Source organism: Phytophthora cinnamomi (genome assembly GCF_018691715.1).
Source record: "Phytophthora cinnamomi strain GKB4 chromosome Unknown Contig17, whole genome shotgun sequence".
NCBI lineage: Eukaryota > Oomycota > Peronosporomycetes > Peronosporales > Peronosporaceae > Phytophthora > Phytophthora cinnamomi.
Genome location: NW_027150950.1, coordinates 1,560,153 through 1,581,788, shown reverse-complemented (window position 1 = coordinate 1,581,788; position 21,636 = coordinate 1,560,153). Strand labels below are relative to the sequence as shown.

Here is a 21,636-nt window from a genome sequence, read left to right as displayed (position 1 = left end):
GTGACGAAGTATTTTTCGACCCCTCCTTATTGTACCGGCCAATAAAGTTTGTACCGCAGAGAGGGATCATTTTACACATGGAAGATGGTGACTTTCCATATACAATAGTTAGAAATAAGGGTAATTTTCGCCCGTAGATTCCGATTTTGGGCTCAGATTTGACGATTTCGGCGTCGTTATCGAGATATAGCCGCTAGAAAAAACGCTCTCAGCTGGCCAAAAGTTTTGGGAAAGGGCTCCAGTAGGGTTAGCCTATCATCGGTCAAAATACGAGCACACCATTGGCTCTATCCGTGAATCATACGGCAAAACATCTGGATGCGTGGGACAGGCAATCACGTTGACAGGTTTGATTATTTTAACAGATCAGGACAAATTCAAATCCCCGCTATAACATCTAACAGGTTATTTTGTTAATTTCGTAGTTCCCCATCCTGTACCCATGTATCGAACATAACATCTTACAGTGTTAACGGCACCTATTGATAACAAGACTCCGAAGCAAAGTCTTGGCAGGCTAGAAGCTCTCCTGGTGCCAATACTCGCCCAACTTCAGCCTACGTGCGCTCATTACGAAGCTGAAACGCTGTAGTTTCATGCTGCGTTGCTGTTTCTTTTTAGACTTGGCTTCTAGCTTCAGTTATGGTACCATTTTGTTGGTGATGCATTGAAGGCTGGATTTGCTGGCAATATTGTCCGGGAACTATACGTCGCTAGACAAACGTGTTTGCGATGAAATGTAGTATGCTAGAACGACAAGAACCGTGGGGTCATTGTGTGGTCGGTAGTGGTTTCGGTCGACAAATATTGATAAAGTTATGACCCAGAAACCGCTCATGTTACAAATTCTGGTACAAACTTTATCAGCCGGTACAATAACCATGCTCACATCATCGCAAATCCGTCCCATCGCGCCAGGTGGTCCCAGCCAGCCGTCTCGTCATCAACCCCGTCGAGCATTGGCCGTGATCTTTCTGCAACCTGGGCGGCGCGCAGTACTGTACTGTATGTACGCGCGCAGCGGTGACCAACCACACACCGGAGCATTAGGCGAGTCGGTGATAACATACAGTAGCACCTCTATCGTGGCGCGGTCTAACTGCGCACTCAACCGATCCCCGTGGGCCAGTGGTCGCACCCTGTCGCGGAGACCAGGACGTACCGGGATCATCCCCGCCGAGTGCGGAACTTTACACGGATAGGCAATACTGTATCTTGGACGAGCAGCCACTTTGTGAAGTGATCCGCCCTGCCAACCCACACCCCGGTGTAGGATAGTTGGGTGGGCTGGAGGCCCCAAGCGCCGAAAATGCCCCATAGTGTAATGAGGGGTATCGGAACCCGGTCCCGCAATGGGTCAGATAGGCACAGGCATCCCCACCAGACCAAGCCTCAAGCCTGGTGTGGGGGTTCCCGCGGCATAAATCTCTAACTGCGTACTCAACGGTTCGTTTGGCCGTCGAAACCGACGTGCGCCGTTCAGTGAACGCGTCGCCTTTGTGAACAAACACGTCTGTTGCTCACAGGTTTGCCAAATCAACTCCCCGCACTCCGGCGCAATCTTTGCTCGCGTGCAAGACCATCAATTGTGTGAGAAAGCTGGCTACATGTACACTTTCACTGCACACCGTGACGACACCATGACGGCATCTGCACATCGACCAGGCGACTGTGTCGCCTATTTCCTGCTCTCTCACACAAATACTGTAATTGATGGTCTTCGCGCCTCGTTCTCAACGCCTTATAAAGTATATATCAAATCCACCAATCAAAATTGTACTCCCGTGCTTATGTCGTATAGGAAAATTGCTACTGTAATAAGCAAAGTTGGCTACGCGAAAGTTGAAGTGCAGTACACAACCATTTGGAACACGACTGCAGGCCATGCAACGCATGCGGTCGCTCGCGTCACCTCTCCGTGCTCCCCCACACGTCCACGCAGCCTCCCGATCGCTGCCACATCTTCCCCAGTTCTTCAAGTTTATTCCGAGCCGCTCATCGCTCTCCACCGCTGCCCAGAAGCCTCAGAATCGTCGCTTCAAGTCGACGTCTGGAATGTCCGGCACTCCCGCTTCTTCCACCGGGTACGAGGCCTTCGGCTCGTTTCACACGCCGTCCACCGCCGCGCTGTTCGCCAAGGAGGATGACGAATCAGACCCCGCAATGGTGTTCGCGTCCGACGTGGCGTCGCAACGTTTACAGCTCCAGAGCAATTCTTCGCCCAGCGCCGCGAACCGCTCGCTGTTCGCCCTGGACCTGGAGACGTGGACGTACCTCAACCACGGGGCGTTCGGGGCCCCCACCAAGGTGGCAACTGAGGCGGCAGACCTTTGGAGGGCGCGGGCGGACGCGCAGCCGCTGAATTTCAACGACCGAGAGCTGTTCCCTCTTGTGGTGAGGGCCATCAAGTCGCTCGCGGGGTTTGTGGGCGTTGCAAGGCCAGAGAAGCTGCTGCTGCTGCCTAACGCAACGGCGGGGCTGCATTCCGTGCTGGCCTCGGTGTTGTTGGGGGACGAGGATGCAGGGGAGAAAACGGTGGTGCTCTTTAGCACGAGATACGGCGCCGTGAGAAAGATGCTGCAAGCTGTCGAGGACTCTAGCACCGGAAAGGTGCATGTTCACGAGGAACCGCTGTCTTTGGAGGAGTCATACGAAGACCAGAAGGTGATGGAGAGGCTCGAGCGGGCGCTGGATGCGGTCGAAGATGCCGGACGCTGCGTCGATCTCGTGGTGGTGGACCACATTACGTCCAACACGGCGGTGACGATGCCTGTGAAAGACATTGTACAGCGTTGCCACTCCCGAGGTGCCGGCGTCCCGGTGCTGGTGGATGGAGCGCATGGTCTCCTGAACCTGCCGCTGGATCTCGACGAGGTGGGCGCCGACTACTACGTTGGCAACTGCCACAAGTGGTTCTGCTCCACCCGTGGCGCCGCCTTCTTGCACGTTGCGAAGGAGAACGGACCACCTATTGAGCCCCGCGTGATTTCACACGGATTCTTCGACGGCATGCAGAGTGCCTTTATGTGGACGGGCCTGCAGGATTACAGCTCGTGGCTCGCGCTGCCGCAGTGTCTCGCCTTCTGGCGGCGTCAAGGTGTAGATGAAACGCGCGAATACATGCACACGCTGGTCCAAGAGGCTGCGGAGCTACTGTACTCCCGGTGGGATATGCCTGACCACCTCGCTCGAGAGCACAAGTTTCCGCAACACAAGCGGCACGGCATGCGTCTCGTGCAGCTTCCAACGTCGCGGCGACTCTGCGGTGGTGTGGTGGTGGACGAGAAGGACCCCAACGCCACCTCGACGGATGCGAAACGTGTTCAGGACGGACTCCACTACATCCACCACATTGAAGTTCCTGTCAAATGCGTGGATGGCCGACTTTACGTACGCCTCTCGGCGCACGTTTACAACTGTCTCGAGGACTTTGAGAAACTCGCTGTCGCTGCCGTGGAGGAGAGTTAGATGATGAAGGTAGAGGAAGTGGAATCAATTAAAGAAAGTGATACGTGCCAGGCCCACCTGATCACCGAAGTGACAATTGATAGCAGGATCTTTGGCAAGAGTCGCGCGTGGCGAATCGGCGTGTTTGATTGACGTGGGCAATGCAAGCTCCATGGCTGCTTGTTTGGCTGCTGTCGACATTTGTCACGACTCTGATCGATGCACAGGCCTCGCTGGTGCTGGTGGATCGTCAAGTATCAGCTGAGCTGCTACAGGTGATCCCTGGAAATCCAGGATCCGCCGCTGCCTTAGTGACCTGGACACCTTTTGATAATGCGCTTGAGGCTACTGGTGGCACTGCACGCGTCGAAGCGTACGAGGTGCAGTACGCGGTGTCTGGTTCTGGGGCCTGGGACTCGTTGGGTGATTCGTTTACGGGTCTTCCAATGGATTCGGAAGCCCAAGCCACGGAGCCTGTGCCCAAGCAGCGCGTTTTTACGCGAGCAAATACCGGGGAGATCATTAGCGATGGATACTTCAGACTAGCACTGTCGTACGAGGGCTCGAGTCCAAGCCCACTGGGTGGGCGTGCGACAACTGGAGTACTGACACCACCGATCGCCTTTGATGCGAGCGCAGACACTATGAAAGCCGCGATTGAGTTGCTGGAACATATCACGAAAGTGCAGGTATTCCGGAATACACTGGGCGTGAATGGAGCTTTCGAGTGGGTCATTTTGTTCGATGAAGTCAACTACACCACGGATGACCCACTACCGCTACTTTCACTGTACACTGAGACGATATCCGCTCAGTGGACCGGAGATGGAGACCAAGTGGCGATTCAGTATGTACGAGTTGCTCCGAGTTATCCAAGTCAGCATCGTCGCATTTGCTCCGATATGTGCAGCTATGAGGTTACTTCATTGCAGACAGGTAAAAGGCTCACGTTTCGCGTGCGTGCTCAGTACTCGTACAACATTGGCTGGAGTTCTTGGAGTGCAAGCAGCGAGCCATTGGAGATTCCTGCTACACGACTACCCCGAGCACCTTCAGCCCCAGAATTGCTAGGCACAACAACATCCCGGCTTACGATTACGTGGCGTATGCGGCGCGATCTGGAGCAAAACAATGGCATTTTTGCCACCGAGTTATTTCCTGTTGTTAGCTTTCATGCGCAGCAGCAGTGTGACGCCGAAGTTGGCTGGACCACGATCAGTGAGCGTATCGTGCCGGGATTTACCAGAAACAAGGATACATTTTCCACCGTTGCAGCCTCACTAGAGCGCCCACCTGGATCTACGTGCATCTTTCGAGTAGCAGCGACGACAGCCAATGGACAGGGGCCGTTTAGTTTGGCTTCAGCTCCGTTCACTACTTTCCAAACAGCCCCAGGACCTGTTGTGAATTTACGCGTGGTTCGAGATCCGCTGACTATAATTTGGGAAGTTCCTGCAGTACTGGGAGGGCATACGGAGGGCTCGTTGACGTACGAGGTTGAGTATCGTATTTCTCGCAGTTCGACGTGGACTCGACTGCCAGAGTCGCTGGTTGACAACAGCAAACGCACCGCTAACATTTCGATGGTGGCGCTTGAAGGATACACCTCTTATATTTCACGTGTTAGAGGGATTGGCCTTGACGGGAACCAAGTTGGTAGCTACTCGGAGTCTCCAGAATTCCTGACAGATTACGCTGTCAACGAGGACGAACCGGAGCCTGTGGATTCCAGCCTCGGAATAAGGCAGGTCGTCTTAGCTGCTTTGCGGCAGCAAAGCGCGAACAAACAGGACTGGTACTACATTCAAATGACTGGTAACGGCGGCAGTGGAGGCTCTGCTGTTACTGGCGCCCAAGCGGAACCCGGCGAAAACGGAGCCGTACTCATATTTCTTGTGACCTGGTCGGGGGAGAGGCTTTCCGAACGTACATTCTTCTTCACCGGCGGGCTCGAAGCGTATCGAGTTCCAAATGATCAGCAAAATCTGCCACAAGCCAGACAACTAGCTCTCCGCATTGTTGCGCTCGACATTTACGCGTGGGGCGCCGGCGGGGCTGGTGCTCGATCGTCGAGTGGTGCGTCAAACGGTTTGAGCAACGGTGGAGGCGGTGCATTCGCGCGCGGATTGTTTCGAGTAAACGCAGGAGACACTATTCACATTTTAGTCGGCGGTGGGGGGCATGAGGATGGTCGTGGCGGCTTCAACGGGGGCGGCAATGGAGGAACGGGGGATTTTCCCGGGGGAGGTGGCGGTGGGTCTTCCGAAGTGCGAATCAATGGCCGAACGATCCTCGTAGCTGCTGGAGGTGGTGGTGCCGGGTCTACTGACTATTGTTGTGCACACGGAGGTGCCGGTGGTGGACTAGAACAAGCGGAATCCGGTCTTGCTGCTGATGCCACGACCATTCCACTCGATTTGGCTGTTACGGGACAGGCACTTCGCGACGAGTATCATTCCTCAAACGTGGCAGGTGACGACCGAGACTTCGTGGGACTTCCAGCGCGCCACCAGAATTTGGACTGGGGCTTTGCGGCCAGCAGCGCAGACTATTCTGTTCTCGCAACGGGTGGTCTGGGGGCTTCTCCAACTGCACCAGGTCTTGCAGGAACACCGGGCTCGTACCAATACTCTTTGGAAGGCGAGTGTCTGATGAATCCGCGGACACAAGTGATGGAGGTCGTGGTGACTCCGTTTATGGCAGCTCGATGGCCTTCGCAGGGTCAACGCGGCCGCGGAGGAAGCGGTCAAAGTGGGATGCAAGCAGGAGGGGGAGGCGGTAGTGGATTTTACGGCGGTGGAGGCGGTGGTGCGGGTGTCGACGGAGCAGGTGGTGGCGGTGGAAGCAGCTACGTCTCCTTTGGAGACCTATTCAATTCATCGAAGGCTGGCCTGAGTGATGCCGGGCTTCGACCACAGACGACTGGCGAAGGAGTTCGACAACTTAACGTGTCCCCGTTGACATCATCGACCGTCAGTGTGACCTGGGAGGCACCTCCCTACGGATTTTCGCAGCTTGTGGAAGGCTTCGTGGTAGAAATGGCTAATCGCTCGTCGAACGAGGACTTTCGCGTCGTGCGCTTGATCACTCTGCCCAACCAGGCGATCACAGCAAATAGCGGCAATTTAACGATCGACGGGCTGTCACCTGCGGCCGCGTATCGTTTTCGAGTGAGACCACTGCTGCTCGACGGTCATGGCGTCTACAGCGACGTGATCACACTCATTATGCCCCCGAAGCCGTTAAATACGTGGCGGCGCTGCGTCACCCGAAATTTGGATGAGGAGTCCACCCGAGCTGGAATGCGAATCACCAATACTCCTCCGCTGCTACGGTTGCCGTCCGCGCGGCGAGGACATTCACTTACAGCTATGGACAATTATCTGTATCTCTTTGGCGGGCTAGCTAAGAGCTATGAGTGCAATCGAGCACTCAAGGTACCGTGTTTACTGCAGCAGCGACCACGTGCAGTGTCGAACGAGCTCTGGCGGTATGATTTACTCACTGAGACCTGGTGGCAAGTCCCCCAGCCAGCGTTGTTGCCTCCTCCACGTGAAAAGCATTCGATGGCCGTGGTGAATGGCCGACTACTGCTCTTCGGAGGACGACAAAATGATGCTTCTGATCCCATCGATGCCACAACGTGGGGTCCGCAAGCTCTGAACGATCTATGGGAGCTGTCGGTGTCATCAACGACGGCCAAGCAAGTATCCGTGTCGCTGGATACCCACCAACCAGATAGCACCGCTATTCCCGATGGAGGTGAGATTTTTGCTGTTGGCACAAAGAGCGTTAGCTCCAGTGGCGAGCAGCTTTGCGTCACGAACGTGTCAGTGACCGTGCAAGTCACGCATGGATGTCCTCACAAGCTCCGGATGCAGCTATTTGGGCCCGGACCAGCTACGTTCCCGGGACGGCAGCAGAGTGTCCACTACCCTGTGGATTCACAGGCTCGAGAGACGACGTGGAGCGATAGTCAGGGTCTAGCGAGTTTTCAAGGAGACCACCGAACCACAGGCACCGCCCCTAACACGAGAACGTTTCCGGTGCTATTGCTGAGTCCAGAAGAGGCTGCTGATAACACCGCGTGCTCGTCGGGGACCAATAAGCTGAAGTTCGTGTCGCCCGCCAGTAGCTCTACAGTGGCGGGGACACCACTAGAAGCACTTTCAGTTTTCTATCAGCTACCAGTTGCTGGCAATTGGACACTCGAGTTGGCTGACACAGCGATGGATGGCTTTGTCGGCACACTTGACTCCTGGGATGTTGTTTTTGATCTAGAACCATGCGTCCCAGCGTTCACATGGACCAATCTATCCGCGCTATCGACAGGATCAGCGCCAGCACCACGGTTCCAGCACTCTGTTGTCGTGTTCGAGAACAGCATGTTTGTCTTTGGAGGCACTCGAGGAGGGACCGGTCTGGACCTGAACGATTTGTATCGCGTAGATTACACCCCGAGTGTGGCCTTTGGTGTCGCCCCCACTGCGAAGTGGACACAAATTGCATCATTAACCGACAGTGACAGCCCGAGCATCGCAGAGAGGCGTGTCCACGTTGGACGCGCAGCTCTGCTTACTCCATACCAACTAATGGCTGTTGGTCGCGGCTTAAAGCCACCTCGACGGGCATCACTAGGATCGAGCACGCCGCTATCAGCTTCTCGCTTTGAAGCGCAGCTCGAGGTTCGCTTGAAGCAACTCGAAGACATGATTGACGGGTGGCGTCAAGTTAACGCGAGTTCTGCTGAGAGTGTGGCCTCTGTCAATGAGCAACTACCCGTGCCGCGCTATTGGGGAGCTAGCTCTTTCGTTTTCTCTCCACCAGGCAACAGTGTGCCGCGGGTGTTCCTCTTTGGTGGGCAAGATGATACGACACTGCTAGATGATATGTGGAGTCTGGAGTTGTCACAGCTGGATGAAGACTTTCCACGAGACCGCCTGAAGGCACAACGGCTAAGGTCTTGTGCTTGGCGGCAAGAAAATTCAGTGTGCAAGGCGCAGTGGTCGTCATCTTGCGGTGCAGGTACTACTGCCACCGCAGTAAACAAGTGTACGCTAGAAATGCTGCTGTTGTACGCATGGTGCGAGGAGTATTACCAGTCTGTATATCTCTAACCAGTTGATTCCTACTCGGCTACAGTTTTCTCCTCTTCGTCCTCGTCATCGACAGGCTCATATTCCACAAACTTTGTCGATAGCTCACCAAACACTCTCTCGAGCATCTTCAACACACTTGAAAGTACTTCATCCAATTGATGCGGCGGCAAATATTCATCTCCTGTAGACTTGGCGATCGTCACAATTGCAGGAGGATTGCTTGCATCCAGAGCATGTGAGTGAAGGAAGTGTTCCAGTTCAGTCACAATGCGCTCTATCTCTTCCGAGGAGCTTTCATGGTGCGGAAGACCCAAAAAGGGCCCAGCAGCCCAAATCTCATTCCGTGTAGCTTCGTCATCGTGATACCGGTCCAGCACTTCAGCGAACTTGCCAAATAGTTCCTCGACTTCAATACTGTCTGCATACAAGAACGCGAGTTCACTCACAAGTTGCGTCCATTCTAGCTTGGCACTCGCGCTGTTTCCTTGCATATTGATAGCCTTGAAACGCTCCATAAACTCACAAAATGACCTCCTCTCTGAGTTTCGCTGAATTGCCGTCATGTTCTCGAGAGGAGCTCGCTTAAAGCGCACACATGCAAACACTTGGGCCACCACCTGCACAGCCGATTCTCCTATTCGTGCCTCCAAGTCTGCCAAAAGGTATCAACTCTGCATCAACTGCACGCACTATAGTAGTATCATCTGAAACCAGCGCGTACTCACCTCTACAAAACGGATTCCATGTGGAGAAGTAGTCGAGGTCGATATCTAGGACGTAACCTTTAGACTTTCGCCGAGCGCAGTCGACCGCTTCCGTAGATACCGCAGCAGCCTCAGCTGACGAACTCGTCTCCGTAGCAAACAGATCCCAGTGCCTAGCAATTATACATGCAACAATGTTTAGCCACGCCTGGAACACTTACCATACCCGTAAACCACTCGCACCGAACTGAAGTCGCTTCCATGTCATCCACTGGGCAAAACAGTTCGTCCTCCATGAAGTGAGGCAGCTCACTCGCCACCCCCAGCGCAGCTATGCCATCACAAAAGCGCGTTACCGATTAAGACCCACTACACTTCGGCTAACGTCAACGACGCAAACGAACCGTTCGACTTCCTCTTTCCGATCGCAAGTTGCTTGAACGCCCCCGTCGGCATCTGCACCCCAAACTTCGTCAGCCAGCCCAGACCCACCTAGAGCCGCAAATTAAGGGCCCACCTAGAGCCGCAAATTAAGGGCCCACCTGCGTCGCCCACGAAGGTTTCACCCACGTGATCTGGTTCACATGTCCTGCGAACACAAGCGGCAGCAGGAACTCGGCGATGCCTGCACGACGGAATGGGTCATTCCGCTGGAATTCGCTTTCAGAGTCTCACGTCGGGCCCGAACCTGCGACCGAGTCATCCAGCGAGTCGTAGAGCGTCTCCGGCTGGAAAACCACCTCGGTGCTCATTGCAGCGGGGAAGGACAGATCCGGGTGCGCGTCCACGTGCAGCACGTGGATGTCGGCGAAGGGCAGGCGGCGCTGGCGGATGGCCTGGCAGCAGTATACCCGCGTTAATTGACGGATTCGAGCTGCGCGCCTATATTATTGAGCTGGAACAGTATCCATGTACCAGGTGGATGTCCGGCAGACAGTGGTGGTGGTCGTCCACGATCACCACGGGCAGCGCCAACATGATCAACACGAAAAAGGGCAAGTGTCGTAACGGTCGCGCTGTGTGGTGTGCGCCACCCCAGCGAAAACTTTTCGAATTTCTTTCATTTGGGTTCAGTATGGTCCAGAAAACCGCAAAGTCTGTCCCAGAAGGCGAAATTTGAAAATTCGCGCCCACAGCCGTGCTCGAAAGATAGCACCCTAATATCGTTCAGATGGGTAATGAGATGCAACAGTCAATCGCGAGCGGTTACGAAGGTTACCTACGCCCCCATATTATTCGTTCAATTGACTTTTACGGCGCTCCATGGCAGTCCGCAGGCCGCTGCAGTCGCTGGAGGCCGACGCCGCCATGATGCAGGCGGAGGAGCAGGAGGTGCAGCAGAAGCTGGAGATCATGGACGAGCTGCGCGGCGCCGCCGAGGACGAGGACTGCGACGCGACCGGCGCCAAGCGGCGGCTCTTCCGCTTCAAGCCGGCCTTCGACGTGGTGCTGGTGCGCGAGGTCATCCGCTGCTTCCCGTGGGCCGCGGGCTACGGGCGCACGCGCTCAGCCTGGATGTCGGTGGCCACGCGCGTGCAGAGCACGTTGGAGAGCATGAAGGGCGTGGCCTTCACGCGCGGCAGCGCGCTGGACCACGCCATCGTCAAGCGGCGCGTGGACATGCTGCTGGAGGCCTTCCGCAAGAACGAGATGGCGGGGCTGCGCGGCTCCGGCACGCCCGAGGAGTTCGACATGCGCAACAAGCTGCTGGCGATCCTGGCCAGAGTGGTAGGCCGCCGCCGTCGCGCGAGTTTGGGCGGAATCGCAGCAGAACTGACCGACTTGTGTGTGTCATTGGTGCTGCGCTGCAGGTGGACGAGCAGACGCTCAACAAGGGAGCTATGCGCGAGAAGCGCGTGCAGTCGGCGCTCCAGGTGGCGCTGCGCAGTCTCGCAGAGCTGGAGGGCACCACCGCCATGGCGCTGCCGCCGTCCGTGGGGCTCACGCCGCCCCCTGCCGCTGCGACGCCGCCGCCACCGTCAGCGCCGCTGATGCCGATCGCCCCGGCGCCCGTGGCGGTGGCGGCCGTGCCCGCTCGCGCTAGTCCGAGCCCCAGTCCAGTGCCGCAGAACGTTCAGCCGAACGTGCAGCAAAGTGTACAGCAGAACGGCGGCAATAAGCGGCCGCTGCGGGCCCCAGCAGTAGCGGTCTCTGCCCCCGTGCAGGACGCGAAGCGTGCTCGAGTCGAGCGGGCGACGGACGCGACGCTGAGCATCGAGGAGCGGAAACTGCGGCTCGAGGAGCGGCGCGTGGCGCTGGAGGAGGAGAGGCTGGCCTGGGAGAAGCAGAAGGCCCAGCAGGACGGCAAGGAGCGCCAGGCGCTGCTAGACGTGCTGAGCGCGCAGGGGTCCCTCGTGACAGAGCTGCTCGCGCACTTGCGCAGCTCCAAGATGGCGATGAACACGCACGGAGTGTAACGTCGCCGCCGCCGGACCGATCGATATAAGAGATGAAGAAGTTCCACGTGAATCAGCAGCGGCGGCGGCAGCGGCATTAGCAGCAGCGCCCGCAGCAAGAAGCGCGCTATCAGTTCCAAGTGTCCAAAGTTAATTACCATTTGCACAGAGGGGGAAAAGTAAGCTAGCGTCGATGCATTCCATTAGTACACGCAGTGTGTTGCAGTTGAAGTACATGGCTACATGTTTTCGAACCCATTTCTTTTCTTCAGTTAGAAACGTTTCTATCAATTGTCGCAGGTGTTATCTTTCGTGTGCAGCACACCAGCCAGCGCCACCAGTAATTCCTGCGCTCCAACGGCCATCACTCTCGATTCCGCACTCGACGCGCCATCGGCCATGGCTCCGTCCGCCGGGCCGCCGCGCGTGGCGTCCGCCGCGTCCCTGGAGGAGCTGGAGAAGCCCGTGAGCAGCGTGCAGGACAAGTGGAAGCTGCTGCCGTACTTCCTGCAGCTGCGCGGGCTCGTGAAGCAGCACATCGACTCGTTCGACTACTTCACGTCCGTCGACATGCGCAACATCGTGCGCGCGCAGGCCAACAACGTGGTGCGCAGCGACGCCGACCCCAAGTTCTTCCTGCAGTACACGGACATCCAGCTGGGCGCGCCCTCCATCGACGAGGAGGCCTTCGTGAGCGCCAGCGTCACGCCGCACCAGTGCCGCCTGCGCGACCGCACGTACGCCGCGCCCGTCTACGTGAGCGTGCGCTACCGTCGCGGCAACAAGATCGTGACCAACAACAAGGTGCTGATCGGCCGCATCCCCATCATGCTACGCAGCTCGCGCTGCGTGCTGGCGGGCAAGAGCGAGGCCGCGCTGGCCAAGCTCAAGGAGTGCCCATACGACCCGGGTGGCTACTTCATCGTGCGCGGCGTGGAGAAGGTGGTGCTGATCCACGAGCAGCTGTCCAAGAACCGCGTGATCATCGAGGAGGACGGCAAGCGCAACGTCTGCGCCAGCATCACGAGCTCCACGCACGAGCGCAAGTCCAGGACCAACATCTTCCTCAACAAGGGCCGCGTGTACCTCAAGTCCAACTCGTTCGGCAGCGACATCCCCATCGTCATCGTGTTCCGCGGCATGGGCGTCGAGAGCGACCAGGAGATCGTCAGCCTCGTGGGCAGCGAGCCCGACATCTGCGACGCCATGTCCGCGTCCTTCGAGGAGGCCTCGGACCTCAAGGTGTTCACGCAGCAGCAGGCGCTCGAGTACATCGGCTCCAAGATGAACGCGCTCACCAAGATGGGCACCATGGGAGGCCGCCACCGCGGCGCAGGACGCCCGCAGCAGGACCGCAACCTCGTCGACGCGGCGCGCTCGGCGCTGGCCAACTTGGTGCTGAACCACGTGCCGTGCGAAAACTTCAACTTCCGTCTCAAGAGCATCTACGTGGCGCACATTGTGCGTCGCATCCTCTTCACTGACAAGGACCGCACGCGCCTGGATGACAAGGACTACTACGGAAACAAGCGTCTGGAGCTCGCAGGTCAGCTGCTGTCGCTGCTTTTCGAGGATCTGTTCAAGCGCTTCAACAGCGACTTGAAGCGCCAGGCCGACATGGTACTCAGCAAGCCGAACCGCGCTTCGGTGTTCGACATTATCAAGTGTGTTCGCACAGATACAATCACCCAGGGTTTCTACCACGCGCTGTCCACCGGTAACTGGACGCTGAAGCGTTTCCGAATGGACCGCGCTGGTGTCACTCACGTGCTGTCGCGACTCTCGTACATGTCGGCCCTCGGCATGATGACGCGTATCTCGTCCCAGTTCGAGAAGACCCGCAAGGTTTCTGGGCCTCGTTCGCTACAGCCTTCGCAGTGGGGTATGCTTTGTCCGGCCGATACGCCTGAAGGTGAGGCTTGCGGTCTTGTCAAGAATCTGGCGTTGCTGTGTCATGTGACTTCTGATGAGGAACCGGCTCCGATTAAGCGGTTATGCTTCGACCTGGGTGTGACGGACGTGTCGTTGAGCTCTGGTGAGGAGATCAACCACGCATCGAACTACCTGGTGATGCTGAATGGTGTGATTATCGGCACTCACGTGAACCCTCGTGCCTTCGTCACCCGTCTCCGTCGTATTCGACGTGCTGGTCTCATTGGTGAGTTCGTGTCTGTCATGATCCACGACGTGCAGCGTGTTGTGTACATCGCTTCCGATGGTGGTCGCGTGTGCCGTCCACTGCTTCTGATTGACCCTGTGACCCACCGTACTCGGTTAACTCAGCGCCACCTGGACGAGCTGCGAGCTGGAGTTCGCGATCTCAGCAGTCTTATTGTCGAAGGTTGCGTGGAGTATGTGGACGTGAACGAGGAGAACAACTGTCTTGTGGCTCTGCACGAAAGTGAGATCGGAGACCGCACGACTCACTTGGAGATTGACCCCGTTACGATCTTGGGTGTGGTGTCAGGTCTTATCCCGTACCCGCACCACAACCAGTCGCCGCGTAACACGTACCAGTGTGCTATGGGTAAGCAGGCCATTGGCACGATAGCCATGAACCAGTTCGAGCGAATCGACACGCTGTTGTACACGATGGTCTATCCGCAAATGCCTATGGTCAAGACCCGTGTGTTGGATCTTGTGAACTTTGACCGTGTGCCGGCAGGACAGAACGCCATTGTGGCTGTTATGAGTTACTCTGGTTATGATATTGAAGATGCTATCGTCCTCAACAAGGCCTCGCTGGACCGTGGTTTCGGACGTTGCATGGTGTTTAAGAAGTACCAAACCATGATCAAGAAGTACGCAAATGGCTCTTACGATCGTATCGTTGGGCCGCCGGATTTCGACAGCCTGGCCGCCTCCGGTGGTGCTGGCATGGGCTTCCGGAATGCCAAGTACTCGTCGCTTGACGCGGATGGTATCAGCCGCGTTGGTGGCATTGTTCAGAACGGTGCAATTATGATCAATAAGGAGCAGCCCACACAGTTCAATGACTCAGTCGATGGGCGTGACCCGCTTGACGTGACGTACTCGCCTTCACCGACGACTTACAAGGGACCCATTCCGGCCTATGTCGATAAGGTACTACTGACTTCATCAGAAGCTAACCACTTCTTGGTGAAGGTGCTGATTCGTCAGACACGCCGTCCTGAAATTGGTGACAAGTTCAGTAGTCGCCACGGTCAAAAGGGTGTGTGCGGTACGATTCGCAACCAGGAGGACATGCCGTTCAACGACCAGGGTATCTGCCCCGACCTGATCATGAACCCTCACGGTTTCCCCAGTCGTATGACTGTCGGTAAGATGATCGAGCTGATTGCCGGAAAGGCGGGTGTGCTCACGGGCCGTCGTGCTTATGGTACGGCCTTCGGTGAGAAGTATGGTTCGGCTGACCATGTCCTCGATTGCTCGCGTGAACTCGTAAAAAACGGATTCAATTACGCCGGTAAGGACTACCTTACTTCTGGTATTACGGGTGAGCCGATTGAGTGCTACATCTTCATGGGACCAATCTACTACCAGAAGCTGAAGCATATGGTGATGGACAAGATGCATGCTCGTGCGCGTGGTCCTCGCGCCGTTCTAACACGACAGCCCACTGAAGGTCGCTCGCGCGATGGTGGTCTGCGTCTTGGTGAAATGGAACGCGATTGTCTCATCGGTTATGGTGCCAGTATGCTGCTTATGGAGCGCCTCATGCTGTCCAGTGACGCATTCAGCGCGGACGTGTGTCAGGGCTGCCGTATGCTGGGCTACGAAGGCTGGTGCCAGCACTGCAAGTCGGAAGAGAAGGTGGTTAGTATTCGCATTCCCTACGCCTGCAAGTTGCTGTTCCAAGAGTTGCAGGCCATGAACATCGTGCCGAGACTGACGCTCAAGGAGTACTAGCAAGCTGTCGATTATATTATCGCAAGTAAGTGACCACTCCGTTGCGCGTTTCGGCGCCTCGTTTGTACTACTACACTGGTGCTGTGTTAGACCGTGTTTGCTTTATAGGACAGTGAACGATGAGATTAATAACACGCTTTGCAGCCTGTACACGACTTTCCCCCTCTCTTTGCTTGAACAGCGTCAAATTCAAGGGGATTCACTGCTGCTGCTGCTGCTGCTGCTGGTGCTGCTGCTGCTGCTGCTGCTGCCGCTGTTATTGTTGGCGAAGTGTTCACTCATGATGTCACGCCAGTTTTCGATGAGGATCTCCGCCTTCCCAGTCTGCATCAGGTGAATCAACTGCCAGCATCGCGTGTGGTCATTGCGGCTCAGGCCGTAGTTTCTGCGGAAGACAGGTGAGTAGTCCTCCACTGGGGCGATGTTGTCGTTGTAGTACTGGCATTCGATGAGCTCGGCCTGGGAGAATGCTGTCGCTGGAGTTCCGTCGACAGCGAGGGTCGCATTTAGGGTGGTTTCCAGGAGGTCGATCGCTTGTTGCTGGATGTACGCCCGCTCTTGTTCCGGCGCGAGCGTGTCGGCCTCAGTGCTCCCCGACTCAGCAAGCTTGCGGACGGCACTTGGTGTTGCGGTGTCCTCGGTCGAGGTTGTTGCTGCATCCAAGGTTGTTGTCGTTTCAACAGCCCCGAATACGAAGTCTGCCTGGATGGGTGTTGTGCGCTTCGGACACACGAAACCGTTGCTCTGCATGTTCCGGATCAGATCGTCGCGTTGGTACTGGTACGAGAATTGGCCGAGTTGGTTGATGTTAACAAATTCCCAGTACTTGGAAGGCAGGGGCTTGAAGAACTGGCCGAGCTTGGGGTGGTCTTCCGCGCGGATGGCAGTTGTGGAGGACGGGTACGTAGTATCGACCATCCACTGCTGCAGCACGCTTGACGTTGCGGTAGGGCTTACTGCGTCCGGGTACAACGTGCAGCTCTGGAACGCCCACCGCGATACACTCGTGCTGGTCGGGACAACGTTGTCACCAAGCTGGCACTCAAGGTAGATCTGGTGAAGCAGGTCGACGGTCGCACTGGACCGGACGCAACCAAGTTACAGTCAGACACTGGAGTTGATGTGAAGGAAAGAAGCCAACACGTACTGGATGCTGAAGAAGATTGGGTCGGCAGGGCTCACGTATGTGGCGAGCACGGACGACAACGCGTTGTGAATGGCATCTGCACACAACCAAGACGTCCAAGTTAGTCATCTATCTTCCACCCAAGCATATGCAGCCGCAACTTACTATGCGTTCCATTCTGGATCTTGATGCTCACGTCTCGGAAGCCGCTGGCCCCGCTCAGCGTCACCCCCAGGCCAGCGTAGCCGAAGCCGGACGGGAACGTCGTGCTGGCCCAATTGGAGCGTGGAATGCAGTGAGAACATTGATTCGGGTCCGTGATGGTGGAGCTCTCGCAGAACGAGTTGGCTGGTGCGTTGGTCACGCAGTTCCCCGAGATGGTTCTTCCGTTAATGTTCACGGCTCGAGCAGCACCTTGCGAACCGCCCAGTCCGCGCAAAATCGACGAGCACGCTTCCAGCGAGGTGCCACCGTTGTCACACAAGCCCTCCAGGAACCTTGCGTAGTCGGCGAAGTAGTCCCAGTACGGGATCGTGAGGCACGCGTACTTGGGGTCCAGACTGCGCAGCATGTTCTCGTAGGCGAGCACGAAGCGGCGATTCCAGTACAGGAAGCCGCAGGTGCGCAGGAACTCCGACGACGACGCCTTCTCGGACGCCAACTCAGCGAACAGGATATGGTATCCCTGCTGCATCCCGACACCGAGAGCTTCGACGTACAAGCTCTGCTCCGTAGCAGTCATGGCTCCCCAAGGTTTACGGATGCGATTGGCGCAAGTGGCTTGAGCACCGACCGGACGGCCGAAGCGAACGAGGTCAGTCAGCACCAAACAAGCCAAGAGCAGCAGCTCCAGCACGGAGAAACGCATGGTTTCTCGAAGAAAAGACCCGCGCGTGGGAATGCGCCTTTGGAGATGGCCAACGCTCACAATCGACGAAGTTGAGAAGTGAGCTCGCTCCATCGCCGCAAAATCTTCTTGAAATCTAGTGCTAGACAGCGTGCGGCGCTGCTACGCTGGCACCAGTCGCGTCGTGCCGGTTCAAGACCGTTCGCTGCGGATTCATCGTGCATTTGAAATGTGGCGCGAAACCGAGGCCGGGATTGCTGGTCGACCACCCCGAAACAAGCGGTATGGCTCCTTTACCACAGGCTAGTCGAAGCTGGTTCGTTCAAGCACAAACAACAACCTACCGGTATGTTCGAGTCACTTGCAATGCTGCGACCTGAAGCAAGCCAACTGCCGCCACGACAAAGCGACAACTGGACTTGCTCAGGACAGGCGCTACGTTGTCTTCTTCCGCCGATCCGTGACTCACGTGAAGCAACCCACGAGGCCAGAAGAAGTCGCGGCTAGCGAAACGCGAGTCCGTTGTGACCAGACGACGTGACGAGTGGCAAGCTACGTCAAGTCCTGATCCGAGTAATACCAACCTTTGTCGGCCACTGGTGGTAGGCATCGGTGGAGAGTCGAGCTACCTACCACACGTGACCCGTTGACAGAGTGCAGGCAACCGTCTACAGTTTTCGTGTGTCACGGTGGACTTTACTGGTTATGTTGCAGTGCTGCGCAGGGTCTACAGAACTCAGCACGCGCCACTCTTGTTTGGGAGATCCGCACACGCGTGATCGTTTATGGTTTCAAAACAGTGATGGCTCGGAAACGTTGCCGACTCCTAACACCAACAACATCGAGCTCAGCTCATCGACCGAGCTGCTGATTTTTAGATATGTACGAACGGAAAAAGAGGGCTAGAGCGGGTGCCGGATGGCGCTGGAATTGTTCCCAGGTTTGCTCGAGCGTGACTTCGATCATTTAAGCTGACCATTTGACCGCGGTCGAGCCTAGCAACTGAAACGCGATGGCGTGCATACTACGCTGCGAAAGCAAGAACCCCAGGATTAAATTGCGGCCAGCAACAAGAGCTATCGCGCAGTGATCTTAGATGTTGATCATCACAAGAGATGAGAAAACTTCACTGGGGCAAGGATAAGGTCTTCATGATGGATCTGAGCCGCGTTGTCCAGTTGGTTTCGACCACGGAGGTGACGGACATCCTTTAATCTGGAGTTTGAGCCAGAAGTTTTGATCACCACTCTCGGGGAGGAGGCGCCAAGACTGAATTGTGTCGCCAGCCGCCTGTGCGGTGCCGCAACAGTCCCCAAACGCGTTGCAAACCATTTCAAGTCGGCAGTAATTTGCTGAGTGACCCCGTTTTTCGATGTATGGACTTGCTCTCTGGTACCATGACTGCTTTCCATCCGAAACGAGTTCGCCTTTCCGCTCCTTGTCTTCGCGCGCACATCGACCCAGAGGCATTCAGAGACCCCACCTGGCGCTTTGTCCGAGGACTCTGTGGAAGTTACAACCAGTTGGGGGCATCTTCGGCGAAACCTATGGTGCTTTTCTACCGTTTTCGGTCTCCGCTCGCTTTCTACGATTCAAAGGCGTGCGTGTGACTGCATGTTGAGCCGGTGAACCGACTACCCGTCGCCTTGGCCGCATCCATGGCGACGAACACCTGGTGGGTTCGAGCTCATTTCCAAACACCATGGCTCCTCGCCAAGCTAAGTCTCAGTTCCTCGCGCTCCTGGTCTCCATTTCGCTGCTGGTAACACCCACCAGCGCAGATGTGTGGCCAACTACTGGAGTCTGCGGCTCCCGCGTCCGATACTCGTGGGACTCGCTGACGTCCAACGACAAACAGCTCTACCGGGATGCCATCTCCACCGCCATGAGCACGGGTTACCACGCGCTGTTTGTGGAGGTGCACTCAGACCTCACGTCTTTCAGGGAGGCCCACAACACGTGCGGGATGATGTTTTGGCACCGCCGCTACCTGCTCGCCTACGAACAAATGCTACGCAGCCTCGGCACGAGGTTTGCGTGCATCACGATTCCGTACTGGGACTACTTCGCTGACTACGCCAAGTTCTTGGCCAACACGTGTACTACCTTTGAGAACTGCTCAACGTTCTTGAGGGATATGGGTGGTAGCTCTGGTCCGTCCGTATCGCTCTCGATAAATGGATTCACCGTCAACGGCAACTGTGTCAACGGGTTGTCATCTTCGTACGCCGACTTCACGAACTTCTGCGAGAAGTCAAACATGAACGGGTCCGCCTGCGCTGGTTGCATCCCTCGAGGCTCGTGGTCGACAACAAATTTCCCGTCAGGCTTTTGCTACTCCTCCCTCGCAAAATATTTGAGTCTTCAGTACGGCTACGCTTGGTTCTCTCAAAACATTCACTGGGGAGTGCACCAATCGATCCACAACGCAGCCTTGGGTGCCCTGGTTACCTACCCAACGTCCGCAGACCCAGTCTTCTACAGCCACCAGTACGTTACTCGATCCATCTACCTAAGTGATCAGGGCCGCCTGCGCTAACCTCGTTCTTTTCGTATGAACAGCGCCACTGTCGACTTGATCCAACAGCTCTACTTTAACTGCCAGATTGGGCGTGTGTTAAGCGATTCGGACAAGCAGACAGGAGCCTATGCGTACCAAACATGTTCGGTCGCCAACTACCCCGGTACGCCTCCGACTTCTATGTCAACCATGACAATGTTTTGGAATGCAACCGGGCAGACGCGAATTCCAGTCGAAAGCCACCCAATACTTGGGCAGTTCTTCGCCTACCAGCCGAAGGAGTACTGGCACTACGTCAGCGCTACCGACATGGGAAACATGTCGTACTCGTATGCATCGGACGACCTCTTCGCGCTTCTGCAAAGCGAAGGACTATCGTGCCCCCAGGACAACACCAGGAAGTTGTTCGATGCCAGCTACGTGGACGTGCCCGTCACTGCTAGTTCGAAGGCGAAGGCTATCGGGAGAAGCTACAACCTGTACCAGGACATCATCGACGCCGCTTCCGCCAACACCAGCACTGAGTCAGATGCCATCGACCAGGGCGAGACTTTGGATTGCCTTTGGTACGACGAGAACTTTGGCGTGGACGACTTCACCGCGGAGTTCCGAGAGAACTGGAAGCTCCCGAGCACGGCCCACACCGTGTGCTACAACCGATGCCAGGACGTCAAGTACGGTCGGCGGCAAGTCAAGGTGAGCGACTGGAAGGACAAATACATGTTCCACTACTTCGAGATGACCGACACCGAGTTGGCAAGTGCATCGGACATCACGCCAACTGTCGAAGCGGCAATGATCGGCTCTGGCTCGACTGCCTCGACGCCGACAGCCACCAACTCCACTACCGTGACTACAGCACCAACCGTGACTTCGTCTACCCCGACTACAGCACCAACTACCGTGACTTCGTCCCCAACCACGAGTCCAACTACGTCGACATCAACAACCTCGACGACCACCACAACACCGTAGAGCGTTGGCACATCAAAGAGCTTTATTGATGTCCTTTCCATTTTGACCCGAAGAACAGTTTGGCAAATCGACGAGTAGCGATGAGCGTCAGCAGACTATGAATGTGAAAGCTCTTTCCATCTACATCAATACTAGGCATCCTTTCATCCTGCGTCTTCTTCTTTCACGTCATGCACAGACCGCCGGAATGGACACATTCGAATTGTTCCGCGCTCCACCATGCAGTTCTTGACGACACTAGCTGCTTTGATCTTGTCGGTGTCGTCGGTCGGCGCAGGGGATTGCAGTGCGCGAGCAGTCAACGACGTTCTCCAGCCACTTACAACCGAACCCAGCTACGCCGTCTGCCAAAGCGACAGCAACTACACGCTGCTGTCCCTCGAGACCCCGATACTCGCTCAGACTAGACAGTTTTGTTCAAGTTCCGCTTGTCACGCGTTGCTGAATTCCGCGCTGTCGTCAGGTCTGCTCCCCGACTGCAACGTGATTGTCGAGACTCGATCGTTCAACCTGTCGGACGTTATGCGCGCCGTGGCCTCCAAGTGCGCACCAGCCCCGAAGAAATTTCGGTCAGAGCACGCCGTCGACAAAAACAAACGCCAAAACTCGGCGCAGCGGACATCGGACCAC

The 21,636-nt window shown here is 56.3% G+C and overlaps 6 protein-coding genes across 6 annotated transcripts; 4 read left to right on the top strand and 2 right to left on the bottom strand.

Moving 5' to 3' along the window:
• Positions 1-1,884: 1,884 nt before the first annotated feature.
• Positions 1,885-3,468, top strand: IUM83_04825 (Isopenicillin N epimerase; the record flags this gene model as incomplete). The annotated part of the gene is made up of 1 exon (XM_067928923.1): positions 1,885-3,468. The coding sequence occupies one exon, from the start codon at positions 1,885-1,887 to the stop codon at positions 3,466-3,468; it is 1,584 nt and encodes a 527-aa protein (XP_067796120.1).
• A 5,107-nt stretch (positions 3,469-8,575) lies between these two features.
• IUM83_04824 (Uncharacterized protein family UPF0489) lies at positions 8,576-10,228 on the bottom strand (the record flags this gene model as incomplete). Its single annotated transcript, XM_067928922.1, has 7 exons — positions 8,576-9,198; positions 9,272-9,423; positions 9,494-9,581; positions 9,655-9,706; positions 9,793-9,875; positions 9,939-10,086; positions 10,166-10,228. The coding sequence occupies 7 exons, from the start codon at positions 10,226-10,228 to the stop codon at positions 8,576-8,578; spliced, it is 1,209 nt and encodes a 402-aa protein (XP_067796119.1).
• Positions 10,229-10,513: 285 nt separating this feature from the next.
• IUM83_04823 (RxLR-like protein) lies at positions 10,514-11,667 on the top strand (the record flags this gene model as incomplete). The annotated part of the gene is made up of 2 exons (XM_067928921.1): positions 10,514-10,978; positions 11,062-11,667. The coding sequence occupies 2 exons, from the start codon at positions 10,514-10,516 to the stop codon at positions 11,665-11,667; spliced, it is 1,071 nt and encodes a 356-aa protein (XP_067796188.1).
• A 378-nt stretch (positions 11,668-12,045) lies between these two features.
• IUM83_04822 (dna-directed rna polymerase iii subunit rpc2) lies at positions 12,046-15,537 on the top strand (the record flags this gene model as incomplete). Its single annotated transcript, XM_067928920.1, has 2 exons — positions 12,046-15,186; positions 15,385-15,537. The coding sequence occupies 2 exons, from the start codon at positions 12,046-12,048 to the stop codon at positions 15,535-15,537; spliced, it is 3,294 nt and encodes a 1,097-aa protein (XP_067796008.1).
• A 189-nt stretch (positions 15,538-15,726) lies between these two features.
• On the bottom strand, positions 15,727-17,531 carry IUM83_04821 (uncharacterized protein; the record flags this gene model as incomplete). The annotated part of the gene is made up of 3 exons (XM_067928919.1): positions 15,727-16,615; positions 16,685-16,760; positions 16,829-17,531. The coding sequence occupies 3 exons, from the start codon at positions 17,529-17,531 to the stop codon at positions 15,727-15,729; spliced, it is 1,668 nt and encodes a 555-aa protein (XP_067796007.1).
• A 1,681-nt stretch (positions 17,532-19,212) lies between these two features.
• On the top strand, positions 19,213-21,006 carry IUM83_04820 (uncharacterized protein; the record flags this gene model as incomplete). The annotated part of the gene is made up of 3 exons (XM_067928918.1): positions 19,213-20,000; positions 20,073-20,194; positions 20,264-21,006. 3 exons carry the CDS (start codon positions 19,213-19,215, stop codon positions 21,004-21,006), a joined length of 1,653 nt encoding a protein of 550 aa, XP_067796187.1.
• Between the last annotated feature and the right edge of the window lie 630 nt (positions 21,007-21,636).